We start from the raw sequence: 21,352 nt of genomic DNA, 5'->3' as shown, positions 1-21,352 counted from the left end.
CCTAACAAACAATACATCAATGGAAAGCTTATTTATTCAGCTTTCATCTGATGTATAAATCTCAATTTCAAAATTGTAACCCATGTGACTGGTTTTGTGGTCCAGGGTCACAAATGATTTAACCAACTTACATGTTTCAAGAGTCAAGAGTGGTGAGTGATTTTCTCTTTGTCTTTTGTTGTTTGACGAACATTAATCACACAGACATCAGCAGGTTTATTAGGCTGCTGTCACTTTAAGATCTGCATGGATCCAATATACTGTTATATTAATGTCCACTTAAGACATAACTGACGTGTAGAAACTAACATAACTGTTTACATGAATACTCGCCAGGACGGGTATTTTGACGTAATTGTGTGTGTATTTAGCCATTTTAGCTGTGGAAGAGAACTGAACTGAATTCGGGATCACGACTGTCTGAGAGGCGGCTTTCAGTGCATGCGAGTACTTCACTTATTGCGCCTAATAATAACATGTAATAGCATGTAACACTATGTAACAGTCATGTGTCCAGTCTACTCTCTGCTGTCTGTAGCGACCTAAAACATGGACTTTTTGTAAGTTATCTCAGTTATCGTAAGCTGTTGTGGTATTTCGATATATCGTGCAGCCCAATGCTTTGTAGAGGAGCGTACTTCTGACGAGTGCTAAAATATGTGCTTTTACAACGGTGCACTTGAACACAGGAGTATTTCTGCAGAGTTCGGTTTGAGACTTGTTACTCTTAAAGAAGACGAAGCATGTTCAAACTGCAAACTTTCCTTCCCTTTCTACTCATAATGTCTACTGAAACAAAACAGCTCTACACATGACTCCACCAGCAGGAGCTGGAACTATAACTGTAAACAAATCACACCACTTGACTTTGCAGGGAGTTTGATTGACAGGCGATCTGACCAATCATAATCCGCCATCCGCCGAATCCGCCATTTTTGTCCGACAAAGCAGTCAGGAGAGTTAGTAGATTAACGTTGGAGGATTTGAACTTGAAAAACGGTGTGCACTGACGTCTTTCTGCGGTTAAAACAACATTCCTGCTGATGTTCATTCATGTTTATTTGATGCTATAAATGAACTAGAAGAAAGAGATGATCGTTTCACGAGCAGCTTTAACTCTTCAGCGATCTGTCAGACACATTAAAGAGCCACAAAACGCTATTCATTGTTTAAATTTCTTTAAAAAATTACCAAATCTGAAAGGTGAGACTTTGTTTCATATCAAAAGTACCCTGGTCTGTCCTGTGTGTCAGTGTGTTGTCAGTGTCCTCTCTGCTCCGCCATGTATTTTTCACTGCGTGAGAACATGGTGTGGCGTGAGAGAGGCGTGGCTTGTCGGACTTAGCAACAGTAACTAAAGGGGGCGGGTCTTTGCGAACGGTCAATTAAGCACAAGTAATTAATTAATTATAAAAAAAAAGTTTTCTAACATCTACTAATCTTTAAAAATATTTAGAATTTACTGAAAATCTATTTTAAGATTGTAAATATATTTTCTTGCCCCTTGAAGTACATTTTGTAACATATTTTAGCATTTAAAGATTTAAACAAAATATATATTTTCAGTTTGATTTTTTTTCCTTAAGCCACAGTGGAATGGTCATATTATAGCCACAACATATAATATGGTCTAAAAAAAATTTTTATGTTTTGAAAGAAGTCTCTTCTCACCAAGGCTGCATTTATTTGATCAAAAATACAGTCAAAACAGTAATATTGTGAAATATTATTACAATTCAAAAGTTTTGATCCTTGAGAATGACACTGAAGACTGGAGTAATGATGCTGAAAATTCAACTTTGAATAAATTACAGTTTACAATATGTAATCACAGAGAAAACAGTATTTTAAATTGTAATAATATTTCACAATATTACTATTATTTTTAATGTATTTTTGATTAAATAAAAGACTTCTTTGAAAAACATATCTTAATTATTCCAAACTTAAGATTGGTAATGTATTTTTAGCATATTTAAAATTAATTTTGGCCAGAGAGAAAGGAAATAGGGACCCACTTTATATTAGGTATCTTTAAAGAAACACTCCACCGTTTTTTGAAACAGGGCTTATTCACCTTCTTTCCTACATTTAGATCGGTGGGCAAATGCATTTTTGTCTCAGTGCATGCATTGTTTTAGTTTGACAGGGTCGGCGCTAGCTTAGCTTAGCATAATGAATGGAATCCTTTGTTGCCAGCTAGCATGTCCTGAGTAAAAGTGATATAAAAAAAAAAAAAAACCCACCTAATTACTTCTTGTGGCCTGCGTATTCACAACAAGTACAAATAGCGATGCAGATTAACACTAGGTGATTTCCTATGCAGATATTGACTTGGGACTATATTAGGGGGAAGCACAGGCAAAGCACTGCTACTTGGGCGCAGAGATATCACGCCCAAGTAGCAGTGCTTCGCCTGTGCTTCCCCCTAATATAGTCCTTAATATATAAGTCAATATCTGCCTAGGAAATCACCTAGTGTTAATCTGCATCGCTATTTGTACTTGTTGTGAATACGCAGGCCACAAGAAGTAATTAGGTGGGTTTTTTTTTTTTTTTATATCACTTTTACTCAGGACATGCTAGCTGGCAACAAAGGATTCCATTCATTATGCTAAGCTAAGCTAGCGCCGACCCTGTCAAACTAAAACAATGCATGCACTGAGACAAAAATGCATTTGCCCACCTATCTAAATGTAGGAAAGAAAGTGAATAAGCCCTATTTCAAAAAACGGTGGAGTGTTCCTTTAAGTACTTACACAGAACATTTGATACAAAATACTTATCGTTTGCATACATGTTGTTACATTGTACTTTCCTTTAAATAACTGCATGCAATTACACAGTGTTCCCCAAACTAAAACCTACGGCTAACCCTAACCTTATCACAACCCAGTTAAAGAAACCTAATATAAAGTGGGACCGAAAATGGTCATTAAAAAGAACAATATGAATGTTTATAGTGGAAGAAACCTTGACTAACATTATAAGTGCACTTGAAGGATAATAAAAAAGCGAGAGAACTGGTAACTGGGCTCGACAGGGGAACATGAACTGGGATTAACAGGTGATTACAGAAAACAGAATGATTTGTTCCTGGATTGTGTGTTTTGGAGGCTGGAGGTGATGCCTGTTCCTCTTACCGGCTGCGGCTGCTCGGCGATACAGCAGTTGAAGCACAACCAGAATTCACTCATGACTGGCAGACGGTGCTAAAGTGCCGCTGTGCCCGTGGGCCGGAGGGGCTCTGGGGTCCTGGACCGTGTCCCACGCCTCAGAGGTCCAGTCTGAGGTGATGGAGGAGTTCTTCAGGGTCAGGGACAGGGGAGCAGAAGATCCACACGACTCAGGCCACCTCGCAAACACTCACACCTGCGGGACACAAGCATCTGCCAGATCATTTACACCGTCGCGCCATTTGCTCATGTTAACATGACATTCACATAAACAAATGGGGCTGCACAATTAATTGAAATAAAACTGAAATAGCAATAGATCTTATCAAATGGGGATTATCAAATCAAAAGTAGTGGCTTAACTGAAGTACATAGTCTGTTGTGTCAGGTGTTTCAGAGCGAAGTTGTGCTCTTGTTCACGCGTGCAGCTCATAAGAGCATGTTTTCAGAGTGGCTTGTTCAGGGTAAAGGCCCCGATATACACAACAATGAACTAGTGTGATGTAATTTGAACAAAATCAGGCCAAAAGGACGTTTGTTTGGCGTTCGTAACAGCTTGACAAAGCGAAACGTTCTGGGAAAGTTCGCTCTGGCTGTTAAACACCTTCGAAGTGCCATTGGTCCGTGCCGATGATGTAATAGGTGGGTGTGGCTCTGAGGCTCCGCCCTCTGTGATGTAGGAAATCTTCGAGTCCCTCGAGGTCGGACGAGAGTAAAAACATGAACAGTTCTAATTATAATTGAAAGCGGCATTTAAAGCTTCATGCTTCAAAGCAATGTTGTATAAAGTGCTACGTGAATACATACGAGTATATCGGGGCCTTAAATGCTGCATTCACATTTGCATAATTGCTAACATTTTTGTGGACAGACTTTTACAGCATCTTCCCAGTATTCTGCTAAAATAAAAGTTTGAGGGTTTGAATGTTTGAAAGCAAATAATATTTGTCTTCATAAATATTGGTACTTGTAGTGTTAGTTGGTTCTTGTAAAGGGTGAACACACGAGTGAACATCCTTAAAAGTAGAGTCTTTGTTTTTATGTCTGGATGAAAGTCCTGCAGCATATATATAATTTTTTTATTAAAAACAATCCAAATAAAACACTAGCTAAAACAAGATTAGATGTTTTATCTGTGTACTTGCACGTCATGTGACCATTAACCGAGATCAAGTAACCGACACAAGTGTGAACACGCGGATATGTCATTAAACTATTGAACTGTTCATTTAAAATCTCAGGGGTACGGTTTGGGAAGCCCTGATTTACACAATTATTATTCATGAGGGTTGGGGATGATTGCATTAACCTTTTAAAAACTTATTTATGTAAATCCGGACCGCTTTCCCAAGCCAAAGCAGATGCCAACAGAAGAGGGGACAAAATAACTGTGTAACAAGGCCAAAGAGCTGATTCTTGACAGCATGTCGACAGACAACAGGGAAGAAAGGTTTGTGGTTGTTTTTGCACAGAAGGGAAGTATAGTCTCTCATGGAGAAACATGACTTGAATAGAAACAATAAATATGTGGCAGGAACGAATTGCTCTTTATTTGTGTGTGTGCAGTATTCTCTTGAATCACGCAAAGTTGTACACTATGTATAAATATGTATTTGTACCTCTCCAATACACAACGGACATTTGATATTCTTTCCTGCTTACTTTCCTGAAAAGGCTTAATGTCTGAAGACTGAAGAAAACAACATGAGGTTGAGTAAATAATGATTTCCAAACATTTTAATGTTTCGATGAAAAATATAGTATGGAATATGTATCTTTGTTCATTTTGCTGAAAGTGTAGCCAAATTCCAACTCACAATATAATCCTGATCACAACCAGACATTGCCAGAGAAAACTCTGAAAATCTGAAATTAGTGGCTTTAGACCTTCTGGATAATGAAGGACAGCGTGTCCTGTGGGACTGTAAGCGGCTTGCTCTAGATGATGAATTAAAGCTGAAGCTAACAGTTGCACAGCCACACCTGAAGGAAAGAGGGCCGTGTGGGCTGGGAACCTCAGCTGGTGGTGTGTTGCAGTCATTAGTGTCCAGAGTCCACGTCTGCGGTCATTAATCTGCCTCACAGCACAGGCCACGTTCCTAAACTCAACTCTACACATATTTTAGCTTCTGTGATCAGATTATTATAACTGTCGTGTGTTGCGTGCTGTAGTAATCTACAAAGATGAGATGTGTGACGCAGAATGAACAATAAAGACGCTTAGTTGTGTGTTGACGTAATGTGTGTGAGAACGGAAATGAGTGGGTAAATAAATTCGCTACTCCTGTGTCGTTACTTCATTGATTACTAACTCCTGACAGATGCTACACACTTTTAATATACACACACGGAACATTAAACACTACACACTTTAACACTGACGAAGCAGAACACCGAACTGAGGAAACTGAGGGCTTAAATACACTGGGAATGAGCATTAACAGGGAACATGTGCACTAATCAGAAACCATGGTAACAAACACTGAACCATAACTGACATAGAAACTAAACAGAACATGATTGTGACAATAATACTTGGTGGAAGAATTAGGCTAAGTGTTGTAATTTCTATAAAAAATGATAACTGTTGAACATTGGAGTCTTTAGACATATTAATGTTCTGCTTCTCATCCAGCAAAAGTGTCCTCCAGATTAATTGTTTGGATAGAACACCAAAATGCTGGTAATGCGTGCTTTATACTTTTGTTTAAAAGTGTGCTATTCATGTGATTGGTGGACACATGGCAAGGTGGTGGACACATGCTGGCACATCCGGTGCCGAGAACACTTAGTGCTCAAGTATATGAGCCAAAATGTGTATGGAAATGAACCTTGGAACAGAGCTGGTCTCTGTGCAGCATCTTCCGTTGCTAAAATTATCTGCGTATTTCAATACACTTTCATTCCTTTATTGATGTGACAGTGTCTGCTTTCTCTGCAGTCTCCATTCATCTTGGATTAATGAAGTAAAGATCTAAAAGTTGACAGGATGTGATTTCAAACTGATCTATATCCGCCACATGCTGCCTTGAACTAAATCAAGTTTACAGACACATTAGAAATGTTTTCTTGGAAGAAGATGATTCAATTTTAAACGTATGTTTGCTTCAGTTAAAGTGACTCAAGTTAATTTAGTCAACCTTTTGGGAACAGATTACCTCCAAGCTAAAAGACATGGGCTAAAACAAACACAACTCCAATTCTGATTAACTCTTTCTGCAGAAAAAAGACACCTTGAGCTCAACCAAGTCAAGTCATCTTCATTTATATAGCGCTTTTAACCATGTAGATTGTTCCAAAGCAGCTTTACAGTGATAATAGGAAATTAAAGTAAAGTGTTTTGGCTTTACAGCAGCTCTAGAATAAAGTTATTGTCCAGCTAAAGTTAGTTTGATTGATTCACTTCCGTCGCAACGATCATTAGTTATTAACTTAGGGGCCGCTAACACGACACCGTTTTAACAAGTCAGCTAATAAATGTGAACTCTACCATGTGAAGGAGGGATCGCATTATTATTGAGCAAACAGTACATGAAACTACCGCAAAAGCATCTCCATTTCCTCCTGTAGGAAAGGCTGAAGGTTTCCAGGGAAGAATTCCATTTCCCAGGCAGGATGACAGAATGGGATGCACACAGAAAACTCTCCATTAGTGGTGAGCCACAAAGAGAGGCAGGCCCATTGAAAGAGACTGTCAGCGCAAGAAAGCCCTCTGTGTGAGGGGTCAGAGGAAGACCTGTTCCCAGGGTGGCTACCACACAATGGCAGAAATGTGTCAGCCGCCAAACCATACCATACCATACCATACCATAGCAAACTAAACTATACCATAGCAAACCAAGCCATACCAAACCATACCAAACCATATCAAACTATGCCATACCAAACCAAACCATACCATAGCAAACCATAGCAAATTATAACATAGCAAACCATACCATACCAAACCATATCAAACTATACCATAGCAAACCATACCATACCAAACTATACCATAGCAAACCATACCATAGCATACCATAGTAAACACATCCAACAGCTGTCAGCAGACAGGACTGCTACATGTTATTTACACAGCTCTGAAAGCTCAATCAATCAGAATTTAGAGTGAGTCAAAATTCACAAGTCAAGGGTTACATAATGCTAAGCTGTTTTTGCACTGATGCTAAATTTATCATTGGATGTGTATTCATATATTTTTTGATTTGTGGCCATCAAGATTAAAATGAAAGAGAAGATGCAGAAATTTCATTCACTGGATTTTCCAAATATTGAGATTACCATATGGTTATAATACATAATATACTAATATATTATATTAGTATATTAATACTATATAATACATAATATACATAACATATACATAATACATTTTTATTGAATTTCCAGTAAAATAACTATATAAAAATTCACTACCATTCAAAATTCAGCAAGAATGCCTCAAAAGTCAAGCCTCTATGTCAAGATTTCTATTACAAATAAATGCTGTTCTTTTGAACGTTATATTCATCAAAAAACGTTCCGTTATACACAAACATATTGAGCAGCACAACCATTTTCAGTAATTATACTGTACTCATTAAAACTCTCTTAGTGAGCATAAGAGACTCCTTTCAAAAACACTAAAACAATCTCACCAACTGCAAACTTTTGAACAGTAGTGCATGTACTGTTACTATGATATAAAATGATTCATCTCAGGCCATTTAACGTATAACGGCCGTACCACCTTCCCCAGTTTGCAAGAAACCAAGTGAATGCATTTTATAACCCCGGCAAATACATCAGAGCACCATCATCATCAAGATCGGCAACGCTTCACGCCAGTCTCATTAGACAGATTTTACTAAACCACATCATTCTGTCTTGCACAAGTGACTTCATGAACTGGTCACATAAATCACACACAACTGCAACTATTTCCATGGAAACTAAAGAATCAGAACCTTGAGTAAAGCGTTTAACACTCACCATCCTCAGCTCACTCCATTGATGAACTGAGAGGAGAGGCGAGTCGCGTATATCCTCCTCCGGTGTGAGCAAGGCTAAGGAGCTGTGAGATCCCGACTGCGCTCCCTCTCCAGGAGGCCTTTGTCCCTCACTCAGTTACGGATCAGCGGGCAAGAGGCATTCATTCACTGCATCACTGACTCCCCCCCCACCAGGGATCGTGCACGCTCCTAAGGTATAAGCTCCGCCCCCGACTCCCCATCCCAACCGTCCTTCTGTCGCGGAGGCTTTTATGTAAGCACCATCCACCCACTATATGCAGCTTACGTAAGCAATACCAGAGTGGAGACACTCTGAATGCACTGGCTTACAAGAAAACTAGTGACGAAAACCCCAACAATCCATAATCCTGTTCCCTGTATCACATAAGAGAATTATGACTTGCCTTCGTCTCCTAGAATTACATTCCAGAGAACAGTTTAGACTCATAAGTGCCAGTGTTGGAATATTGGCATGAACCAAACATGAGATGGATATAACATGAGCAATTGCAACTCAGCAAAAATGGCTGATTAGAGAAGAGGAAATATAAAGCTTTTTTTCAGTAAGGGAAAACCCAGCTGCCCTTTTCCAAGCTCATTAACCAAAGCACTGCATGGGACAATTGCTTCGCTTGTTGAGTGCTGCTTTTCAATTCCTTCATCCTTGGATTTGTTGCCACAGAAGCTGCTGGTTAGTAGTAAGTAGTGTGTGTGCATGTGTATTGTGTGGGGAGGTCTACACATACACAGGCTGCATGTACACACAGAGAGTGGGTGTATATGTAAAAACAACCTATTTATTACTTCCCTTACTTCGAAACCAAATAATTGTGATTTCTTGTTGCATTGATACATCAATAGTAAGAGAATTACAATAATATGAATGAAGTTTCAAGTTCCCAAACAAAGGGAACACTAATCACCATAATGGTGAGTTCAAACAATTTTTTTTTAGGAAAATCAGCATCAATTTATGAAGTCAGCTTATGTGATGTTCTCTCAAAATTTTCACTTGTATTGACAATTCAACATTCCAGATGACTTTGGGAAATGAGTGAATGCAACTAGAGAAAGATAACTGTAGAAGTGGAGGAAATGAGAGAAAATGAGAGGTTTTTTTTTTTGCTTGGCAAAATGGGCCTCATACCAATCAATTAATCTTAACTTGGGTTGGAGTAAACAAGGCATAGAATGTGAATAGTAAAGATTACTAGATTTTTACAATTAATTTAAGACATTAAGTAAAGCTAACTAACACGTGTTACTCAGAACAACTGTTTTATTTTACAGTGTATGTAGTCCATGAAATTGTACTGCTCTATGGCAGTACAGTGTTGATTATACAGGCCCACAAAAACACTGGCCATCTGCACGGGCTTCAGCCCTTTCTGCCAATGCTGCCAAACGTGGACTGAGCAGTCTCTTTTCTTTACTTCCACTCAATTCAGGCATAATTTCTTCTTATTTGCCAAATAAAAAGCTGCCTTGTTGTTTCGCTCCCTGCTCTTACTCAATAAGAGAAGCAGTTTCAGTTTTATAACTGTCTCAATTTCAGTTTTTGTTCAGCTTTTTCTCAGAGACTTTGTAAAACTGGCAAGAAATTATCACTCTTTTCATTTCTTACAGGGGATGTCTAATGCCATTTCATGCATTCTGACTTGTTTACACTGTTAAAGAGTTGGATTCTCATGCTAAACATAACCAAAGTTTCAAAAAACGAGTTGGACGTACAGTATGACGCCGTATTTATGTGTCAAATACACTCCTTCAGGCTTCGTATAAGTTTCGGAAAGTTTTTTTCAAGTAAGGCCCTGTATGACATCATAAAGGGCAGAATTCCTTGTATGGGCACTTCTCCCGGAAGAGCGCGCGCAACCAGAGCGAGAGCAAGAGCAACACCCATCAATGTGCTTCGTCGTTGAAAGATTTAACATTTTGTTTTTAGACCATGAAATCAACAATGTCACCAAAGAAGTGAGTTTTTGGTTGTGAGGGAAAGATAACCTTGCTCAGCTTCCCAAAAAACCCAGAGTTAAGGGAACAGTGGAGGCAGTTTGTTTTTCCGGGGCAGCAACAGAGTTGTGCAAGTGTGTTTGTTTGTTCCCGACATTTCGGTGACAAATGTTTTATAAACAAGGCCCAGTTCGATGCTGGATTTGCAGATTGATTGAAACTGAAAGATGGAGCGGTCCCAGTTATAAAAGATCCCGGTCATGAGTCGGAACCGGATGCAATAGCAATACTACTCTATAGGTACTCAAGATTCCCATGAGATTGGCAGAAACTGAGTGTTATGTACCCTTCAATATTTGACTCACTCAAAATTAATGTGACTGCAATGATGCGGCTCACACCAAACATCTTGGTCCATTTATATTCTGATAAAATATAAACAACAAAAAACAATCAAGCTGTAGTTTGAAGTTCAGAGTATATAACAAGTAAGAGTATTTAAAAGTAACTTTCCAATCAAGGTCAGATTAATTCAGATGTTGAATGATGTCACAGATGGTTTGTCTATGTAGCAAGACAAACAAGCAGATACAGAAGGTCTCCTGAGGCTGGCCAACATTATCTTCCTCTTGGGAATGTCCCACTTTGTCCAGGAGCTGGGAATTTAGCTCTACAGGTTGCCCTCAGTCCTTCCACCTTGGGTAGCTTAGGTAATGGCTCTCCTGTCCTTCCTATCTGCTTTTCCTTTAGTTGGAAATGGTTTGACCCTAAACCAGGTGGTGTCCAAACCTGCTCCTACAGGACCAACGTCCAGCAGAGTTTAGCTCTTCCTGCTTCAACGCACCTGCCTAAAGGTTTCTTGATTAGCTGGCTCAGGTGTATTTGATTATGGCTGGAGGTAAAGGCATTTTACAGGAATCTTTTCGGTTGATGGAATGACCTCAACAGACTTGGAAATGGAACTTACTTTATCTTGAATCCTCGATATTGTGTATTTTTTTTGTATTGAACTTAATCGTGGCTCATTCTGTGGTATCATCTTGAACCCTCAAGACCAGGGTTGGGCAACTCTGGCCCTCGAGAGTTTCCCAACTCTCCAACCTTGATCAAATTCACCTGCCTATAGCTTTCAAATAATCCTCAAGACTTTGTCTGCGTCCAAAATCACATACTCTCTTCACGACTGCTAAAAAGTATGTTCTATATAATATGAGTGTGTGTATTAAGAATGTAATCCAGACGTACTGCATTCACCATGTTGTCCTTATCATGTGACCTACCAGCGTCAGTTACGTCACTTCACTGTCATTCACAAATTCTTTCCCATGGTCTCATGGGATAGTTAAGTGTCCATCATATGCACACTTCAGAATCACAACGGGTAGTAGTAGGTCATCCGGGTACTTTTTGCCAACTCTTTTATGAGTCCTCTGAATTTGGACATACTTCTTTTGTTACATACTGTTTTTTGCCTATACACAGTAGGGAAGTATGCGATGATGCAGCCCGTGGTTAGCCAGTGTTTGATTAGGGGTAGAGATAAACTCTACAGGAAAGTGGAGCTTGAGGGCCAGAATTGCAAGACTCATCTTGCCTTCACATGGTTTAAGGTAGTTACAGTAGTTCAAGGGTATCCAATCCTGCTCCTGGAGGGCTACTATCCTGCAGAGTTTAAAGGGGTGGTAAAACACAATTTCACTTTTTTCTAACTTTAGTTAGTGTGTAATGTTGCTGTTTGAGCATAAACAACATCTGCAAAGTTACAACGTTCAAAGTTTAAAGCAAAGGGAGATATTTGCTTTTAAAGAAATCCATTTCTAAGAACTACAGAAAACGGCCGGTAGGGACTACACCACATTCCTGCGGGCTTGCTGACATCACTAAGCCCAATATTTACATGAACCCCTCCTCCGATGAAGGATTCGCACAACGGCTAGTCCTGAAAGATCGAGCAGTTCCAACTTTAAAAACAGAAGCTGATGTTTACGAGCCACAACCTGTAAGTATGATTTTTTTCGTTGATGTGTTTTCCAGTAATAGTTCGTATTGTTAATTGTACGTTGTAGCAAGGAAGTAAATGAAGGACAACGCTGTTTGGCTCCACAAACCAGTTTGTTAAATGCTAATTCATACTTATCCGACAAACACATACAAACTTCTGTTTAATATCACCAGCGCAGCGAACTTGGAATGTTCGTGGTTGTTGTCGTTTATGTGATCAGTGTAAATTATTCTTTGATTATAGCTTTTATGTATTGTTTATCTACAGGCATGCTAAACATGGTTTTGTGTTTGATTTGGCGACTGTTGTAAAACCAATGTTTAGTGTTCGTATTGGATTAATAGTTCTGGCGACAGATATTTAGCTACAATCGTTCTAAATATACAGAAGTAACAGTGTCATATAGCGATCTGCAGTCTTAAAAAACATACCTTTCTGAAACGTCCTTTAACAGCCGTTCTTGAACAGGTTCTGTTCGATCCTCTCCACTAACATTCTCTGGGTCTGATTCGGGCTCAAATTGGTATGGCAATATTGACGCCGTTGTTTACTGAAGCACAAACTACCCGTAAGGATAAGGGGCGTGACGTTTCCGAACAACGTGCACTTGGCGGTTAGCGAATCACAACACACTGGGCCAGCTAACCAATCTGAGCCCATTGCGTATTTTGGCTTCATAGAACCCGGAAATCATCCGACCGTTTTTACAAGGAAGAACAGAGCAGTGTAGAATAATGGTTAAATATGTGAAAAATAATGCGAATTTTTATAAACGAAGCATGAACACATGTTACAGTGCACCCCAAAAACACAATCAAGCCTTCGAAAAAAGGTGTTTTACCACCCCTTTAACTTCAACCCTGTTCAACACACCCGAACCAGCTAATCAAGGTTTTCAGGATCACTAGAAACCTCCAGACAAGTGTGTTGGGGCAGGCTGGAGAAAAGCTCTGCAGGACATTGGTCCTCCAAGAGCAGGGTTTACTCAGTAGTCCATTGCTCCAGAAATCATAGGATCCTGTTGAATTGATTTGTCCACCATAATGAGCAGACACTGCTTTGTTGCATTTATTTAGTGGCTGAATTAGCTGGAAACATTAGTGAATTGGTCAAGCATCCTGAGATTCCAATTTACTGGATAAAGATGTCATGAAACCCACTTTCAGTCATGTTATGAGGTCCTTCTTTCAGCCAGCGCTAAGAAGATCTTGGTTTCCATGTAGAGGAGAGAGATTGTTCTGAACTGAAGGTTGCAGATGAGTCTATCAGTGGTTCTCAACTCTGGTCATGAGGACCCACAGCTCTGCACATTTTGTATATCTCTCTTATTTACACATAACAACCCTGTTGTTTACAAACTAATGCCCATTACATCATCTACTAGCTATTTTTGCATTGTATCAAGCAACAGCCACCCATCAGCCGATCGTAACCCCAGATTTCATAATAAAGATGCTGAAATATTTACAACTTCTTCTCTCCACTGTGCCGGGGGCTCATTCTAATGACATCATGCATTTTCCTCAGTATCCAGTAGACAAGTCCTCCTTTTGTGATCCAGATCACAAGACTCAATAGTCACCGGCCTCTGTAGACGATAGCTGGTTCACTTTAAGCTTTACAAAACCTTTCAAAACAAACATCGGATCTATTATTTCAATTCCCCCAGACAGAGGAGATTTACAATCATTAATATATGCATGATGCCATGATGTTTCCATTATTTGCATGCATAACAGACCACTGCTTCCCCCTTAAAATCCCTGCGGCAGATAATGGCATGATAATGCTAATTAAACAGGCATGAAACTCTAGAGGATGCAGGCTAATGGTTCTTTACATGCAATCGGCAATCACATCATTATGATGGCACAAGCTGATTGGCCACTGCTGATCATGCAACCAATAAGAGGCTTGTTCAACATTTAAACAGTCTGATTCAGTGTTTGCTGTAGGCTAGTCCTGCACCGCACTATCATAGTTCCCCTGAGACCCTCTACCTCCCCCAGCTCCACCTGCTCAGATTTGCTATGGGATTGATGTATGTCTATTTATCCAGCAGCATAACTTACATGCTCACAGCAGCGTGTCTGAGTATCTATTAGCAGTAACAAGTCCATACATAGCAGCAATAATCAACAGCAGCATAGCAGATCTAGTCTGCCAAGACCAAATGCATTAACATTGCCATATTCATTAAAGGGATGGTTCGCCCAAAAATGAAAATTCTATAATCATTTACTCACTTTCAAGTTGTCTAAGTCTGTAAAGTTATGTCTTCTGTTGAACACAAAAGAAGATATTTTGAAGAATGTGGGCAACGAAACAGATGCTGGTCCCTATTGACTTTCATAAAATGAGAAGAAAAAAATTATATATATATATACACAATAAAAAAGTTGGTGATCTACTATCTGACCCAGAATATTTTTTGTTTTCTTTAAGACAGCTCAGTGCAACTTCAGGTTCAGTGTGACTTGAGATATCTGATGCAGCATGCTACACCTTGCAGCACGCATGAAAGGATGTGTTTTACCACAAATGTCACCAAGTCTAGCAGGATATCTTTGCATGGCACCAATGCTAGAGGGTTAATTTCCTTTTGCAAAGAAAGAGGTAACAATGCTCGCCTTATACTACCATTACGGCCAGCGAAGGCAAACATCAATGTCTCAACTCTTCTTAAGGCAATGACCCAGATACTACTGACTATTGACCAGTTGCTTAATAAAGCCATTACTGTCTGCCTTGTTGGCCCTACTTGCCATTTTTGGCTTGTGAAGGAATAACTCAGATTCTTCATAACCATAATACCCTCCAGGGCAATCAGGGAAGTAGCTTGTTATTTTTTAGGAATCATACCTAAAATGTCCTCAGAAAAGTGCTGTTATTAGTGTATCATTATATTAACATCTTAAATCAACTTCGATGAGCTAATCTCAGACTCACACTACAGCTTGGCATCAGCAAATTCCTTATGATATGACACACAACATAATACATTACAATTAAATGCATTGCAAAGCATCATAATGTCATAATTGGATAATGATTGACATTATGTGAAATGCACAAGAGATCATCATGAGACAGACTGAAACTGTGATCAGCTTCAACCTTTAGCATGCTTCACTTCACTTTTGTCCAGTACAGAATCTGACCACAAAGAAATGGCAGTTTTAGGATATGGGCCAGTGACAAATAAGGTTTTCAACTGATAAAAAATTCAAAAAGGTTAAAACTGCACATCAAAGTAGTTATTATCTTTATGGGGGTGTTTTTTACTTATTACTAAAATCTCAATTTTAAACAATGTATTTTAAGCGGTTTAACTGAGAATCATGTGACGACACCAGTCAAAATGTCATACGGGATAACGTTAATGCATTTTCTAAATATTACGATATTAAAACTTTTCAAATCAATAATACTTAATGAATATATAAAGTGATGCAGTAAACAATATTTGGAGCACAGAAAAAAATGTTTTGCACAACAATTTTTTCTCATTATATTGTGATTTCTTTAAACGTGACCCTACTTGTTCAAGTTCTTTACCCACATTTTAACACTGCAATGTGATTTAAAATGCGAAATGTCTGAAAATGTTTTACAGGACTTGGTATCATGTTATTATTGTTTCCTCAACTCCATGAAGTGAAATAATTCATTTCAATGGGAAAAAACAGCGTTATCCCGCCTGACTTAAGTTGTTACTCGGTATGACACCATATAAGTTAACACATGAATTGTCATTTTTACAACACTTAATAATGTTCATAAATAATTAATGTTTATGTTATGCAATGTTTTTCCAAGGAAATTAATTAGGCTCCACTGTAAAGAAATACAGATGTGGTTTTCAGTGTGTAAACTGTTACACACAAACTCAGTGTGGTTTCTTCCCAGATTTGGCAAGTATACAAATACATTTAAACATTTTTTTCATGTTTATGAATATCAGAACAGCACAACTTTTCAACATTAGGTTTAATTTAGTACTGAAAAGTACCGTGAATCATTTTATTGATGATCATAGTCACTCTACATCAATATTCATAAATAATGTAAAGGGTTAAAGTAGGCGACCTTCACTCATTTCACTGAACATCATTTATTTGAACAACAAATTTACAAAAGCATGTAATTGAACAACATATTTATAAAGAAAAATCTTATTAATGGGTTGAAGTACCTTGAATCACTAAATTTAATTAGTTTCATTAAATGAACACTACATTTTTATAGACTTAAAGGGGCTGATTCCCCAATATGACAGGTTGGACAATAATTAAGTGTAATTGTAATTGAATATTAATATGAATTATATAATTTGCTAATATTTAACTAAACAATGTTAATGATATGTTAATATCACAATTTTAATGGAAATTATACAAATTAAAGCTGAAAACTATATAATAATATATTGTCAAACAGAAAGTAACTGTTATCCTATATGACAAAATTGTTATCCGGTATGACAAAACTCAGTTTAAATCTTTATCAGGCAGTATTTTTGGCTACCTATAGAAATCTGCAACCTTTACCTTCAACTTCCAAATATGTAAATTCATGCTAAATAAACATATTTACATAAAATCCACATTATATATGTTATTTTAGCGTTATCCCATATGACACAGGATTTTACTACATAGTGTGCTAGTGAAGAAAAAGGGTGAGTTAAACACATTTTATGAAAGACATACTTACCTTTCACCATTGTTTGGGGGTCCATCAGGGTCTTCCTGATTGTGTAACATGCTGTCTCACATCGTGTCAAAATAAAATTCACAATAAAATTGCTCCAGTTTGCTTGTTATCCCGTATGACATTGGCTGACAGCCAGTTTTGGGACAGAATGCTCCAAAGCATAACAATTAACTGGATGTCATATTCTTTGTAATATTTAAATATATTGTTGTCAAGACTCATACAATAATGCCTGTGGAGGAGATGTTAGGGTTTATTCGATTTTTTACAGTTTGTTTGGCTTTTTTGTATGTCACTCTAAGGTCCGGACAGTTATCCGGTATGACATTATGTGACTATAATGTCTAATAATTCTTACACTTTGTAATACCCTCAATATATGTTTATATCATTTGATAAACAGAGATCAATTGATTCAATAAATGTGCTTTTTATTAAACATTTCCTTATTTTGACTTCATAAAGGGGTTTGGACATCAAAATTGCACGTCACGTCATTGGGCCATATGCACTTATTTTGATGACTTGGTTCTTCATTATTTGATGTGTAGTAAACAATAATGATGAACAATACTACTAATAAAAATTTATAATAAATAATACATCAATTAAAAATTAAAAATAATTCACTCAAAAAGAATCACAATGTATCAATGTAAAGAAAAAATGCATCACTTTCAAATTATTCTGGGAAACAAAAAAATCACAATTTCAATTTTAAATGAATTATCAATATTTCTGGTTATTGTAAAACATGGTGGTGTCAAGCACTGCAAAAATCTACGAGCAAAAACCCAACAAGCTTTGTTTTACAACATAAAAACAACAATCAATCCACATTTTGCATCATAAACTCACAATTGAAGAACGCACATGCATCACATGCTTGAAAGCTGATAATTCCTGTGCACAGCCACAGAAAACAGGAAGTACACTGATTGACAATGACAGGGTTTCAGTCACTCTTATTCATCTGAGCTAAAGACACTGAGCTGCTCCTGACACTATAGGTCATATACTCCCTTACTAGGTTTCTATTGGCATCTCAAAGTAGGCATTTCTTTAGTGTGGCTTTCATAAGAAATCTTTTCACAGAATTTGGTGACGAGCGTCGTTACCCCCCCCCCCCCCCCCAGGCTTTGCTCCGCTACGCTGTCGCTGAAAATTTAAGAAACATGATGGACACATTGTGACTCTCCAAGTCACATTAAATCAAAGATTATCACCTCTACCCATGTCACACACTGACAGATTTAAAAATTGGGTCCTTTTTGATTGATTAATTAATTAAAGTTCCATATAGGTCCATGAATCTCTCTAAATAAGGCCTAAAAACGTTAAATTTAAAGACTTTGTAAAATAAAAATGTAATAACACAACCCTGCCGCCTGTATATGAAAACACCAGTTATTGTGTTATCATATACTCACCCTCGTGTCTTTCCAAAACCTTTTAAAGCTCTTTAATGTGAGTTCAGTATCATTTTTGAAATGTTATTTTCACCATTTCTTCAACATAATGACTAAGTGACACATTGTACATCAAGAAAATCAGACAACGCACATACAGCAAATTGGAAAAATCCTGTAAAGTCATAACTCATTTGATTGGTGACTAGTGTGGGTCTCTGCACTGTGAGTGACTGAAAACAGAGTTTCTGAAAACAGAGTTGACTGATATGGAAAAAGACTTCTGGTTCAGCTCACATCCACTTAAGTCTACCATAGTTCCTACATTTGGCATTGCGTGATGCCGTCTTCACACAGCGAGTTGATCATGTGGTTGGAGGAGCCGTTTTTGCAGTTGCTGAGACGCAGTGGTTTTCAGTGTGATGATATGCAGTGTGAGGGTGTTCTGAATGGTTTCTCACGTGCTGCCTTGTGATTATTTACTGAAGTGAAAAGAGTGTCTATGATATTTCAGTGCCTAGATAAGTCTCAGGTCCTTTAACACAGATCCTGTATTTGTTATCATTAACCTGCAGTTCAATTGCTTAGAATAGTAATAACACACCTTCTCAACAAGCTGCGTGTTTCGAGAGATTTTCTGATGTTCATTGAACAAATGGGACGAGTTACCACCAACGTTTTTAACTCAGGTTCATTGGAAAAAACGTGCTTGTGGCGACATTTGGGCAACATGATATTACGTTGCTTCTTGCACATTTTATGACACTTTCAAAGTCAAATGTCCAGTGATGCTATAAAGTGTGTTAAGTTTAATCCAAAACAGATGAATGTGAATCTGGCAACATTTTATTGCACTGGTTGTTGCACGTATCGAGTTCTTAAATTAAATGCACGTTGAGTGATGCTAAAAGGTTAATGCTCAATCGCATTTGAAAATAACGTACCAGAGATAAACACATTTGCTGAAGCAACAACGTCCTTCTAGCTGCTTCTACGAGTGAGCTTTGAGCTCTTTTAATGTGACGCGTTCTGAAGCGCTCCGCATTACAATGCTGTACCAGGTCGTACATCGTTAGAAACGTCATGCATATGGAACTGACTGTGTGATGCAAATGTCAAAATTTATTAGTTTACAAATCATGCACTATGATAAAAGTGTTCTGAGCTCATAACATAGTATTGTGCAAGAAACTGCATGAAAACAAGCCTTTATTAATGATAATCTTCCCCTGTAATCATAATTTGTGTGAAAAAGAATAAACTTGGTGTTCATTTCAGTGGGAAACTGAAGTTTTGAACGTTTTGGGGAATTTTGCAAACACGTTGCAAACACATTTTTCCACTGAGCCTGTGTTGCAAGTTTAATACTTCGATGTGATGCTTGCCCTGGAATAAAAACATCAAATATTCTACACTCTTTAATATTGTTTCCATCAAACACCCGGTTAGATACTCTAGTTAACATGAACTAATGTACGTTTGGTTGTTCAGCAAAGGCCAAAACTGAATTAAAGCTGAAATGCCACAAACTCTCAGGGACAAGTGCCAAGGTACAATTATGTAAGGAATTTCTGACCATCGCACAGACGAAAGGTCTTAAGCATGGGAGGATCTCTTAAAGAGAAACATATGGAGGCTAGATTAGATTAGGACGTTCCTGAGCATTCTGCAGTGTTGACTACAAACACACAGCTTAACAGCAACCTGGAACACACTCGTAAAAAAATGCAATGGTTTGAGCGTAAAAAAAATGCACTTTCACAGTCTTGGTATTAAAACAATCCTAGAATACACTCTTGTTTTGTCCCTGAATAACAATGGTGCAATCTCTCGCTCAATGAGTATTTGACCAGATTTCTGTGCTTAGCACCAAATAAAGATTATTTGATTTGCACTTGGATCATATGATGAACTAGTTTGCAAAACAGTAATACGCTCTTACAGAAGCTTGCTTTTATTCATTCACCCTCATCTCATTCTATCAACCTTTATGCTCTGATTTTTTCTAGAACACAAAAAGAGAGAATTTGACAAATTTGGGGGGGTTTTATATGACATATGAACATATGAAAATGTTCTTTAAAAAAATTAATAAAAAAAAATCCAATCATACAAATTTGGCACATCATGGGGTAAGTAAATAATGACATCATATACATTTTGGGGTTACTTATACTACTAACCAGTGGGTACAACTTTCCACTCACCAATTCAATTACTAATTTGCTAACAGCTCTTGGGTTCACAAAAGTTCTGATAGGATTTGCCTGTGGATTTAATCCAAGCTGTGGGCATTTATCAACTAAATCCTGCTAGTACAATCAAGATCCAAATAATAACAGATGCAACACTTCATGCAACTTAAGCCTGAAGCTGTCCGAGATATCAGAGCTCCACTTGTTGCAGATGTAGGCAAAAAGAAAAGCATAAAAACACTGTTCAAAAGCCTCCTTCCCTCACCTCTACAAGATCTTTGCTGTAACTCTTGAAGTCCTCCTGTAGTCAATAATTGTATCCCTTAAAAGTCACCTTTGATCACTAAAATTACATATTTAAATGAAACATTTTTTCCTTTAAAAAAAAATCTTCATGACTTAAAATAGCTTGAATGTAACTCTACACCTTTGTCTCATTTAGTATACGCGGGTCTATGATTATGCAAATGAGCCCCGCCTCCACTCACTCACAGCAGCTTTCAGCCAAAGACAGTCTCAAAAACATGGTTTGAAATCGCTGGTGTTTCTGGCTGCGTTTACACTTGGCATTAACATGCGACCTGTCTCCAGGTGTTGTCCTCATACACATTGAAAAGACAAGTGTAAACGCGCTTCTGGTGGGAATGTTATCCGATCAGCGTGTGCAGGTTCGGAGGTAGTCGAGGACGCATTGTGATCGGATCTCAGTGTAATGTAAAGGCAATCCAGCATCGTGTCTGCATTCACAGGTGGACGTCACACAAACCCACCCCACCGTCATTATTCCCCCTCCTCTCTCCGGAACTGAGAGCTGTGTGGTTTTGCGATACAGTCGAGTGCGAAGTACATGTAGGCTACATCGCAAATATACTGAAATGTTTGCCTTCGCAGTTCGCACCCGAAAGTTGCA

General features: G+C 38.1%; 1 protein-coding gene across 2 annotated transcripts in view; it reads right to left on the bottom strand.

Moving 5' to 3' along the window:
* Window positions 1-21,352, bottom strand: part of cdc42se2 (CDC42 small effector 2) — a 37,437-nt gene that overhangs the window by 8,813 nt on the left and 7,272 nt on the right. The window contains exons 1-2 of one of the 2 annotated variants that reach the window (XM_084400942.1): window positions 8,148-8,324; window positions 3,144-3,372 (exon numbers count right to left, since the gene is read on the bottom strand). In XM_084400942.1, the coding sequence (XP_084257068.1) occupies window positions 3,144-3,197 (54 nt within the window). In that variant the 5' untranslated portion in view covers window positions 3,198-3,372; window positions 8,148-8,324. Of the gene's footprint in view, window positions 1-3,143; window positions 3,373-8,147; window positions 8,325-21,352 lie in introns of those variants that run through there. The other variant, XM_084400941.1, reaches the window with a different exon arrangement.

Source organism: Rutilus rutilus (assembly GCF_951802725.1).
Source record: "Rutilus rutilus genome assembly, chromosome: 25".
In the NCBI taxonomy this organism is placed as follows: domain Eukaryota; kingdom Metazoa; phylum Chordata; class Actinopteri; order Cypriniformes; family Leuciscidae; genus Rutilus; species Rutilus rutilus.
This window is presented reverse-complemented; position numbering and strand designations above follow the sequence as displayed.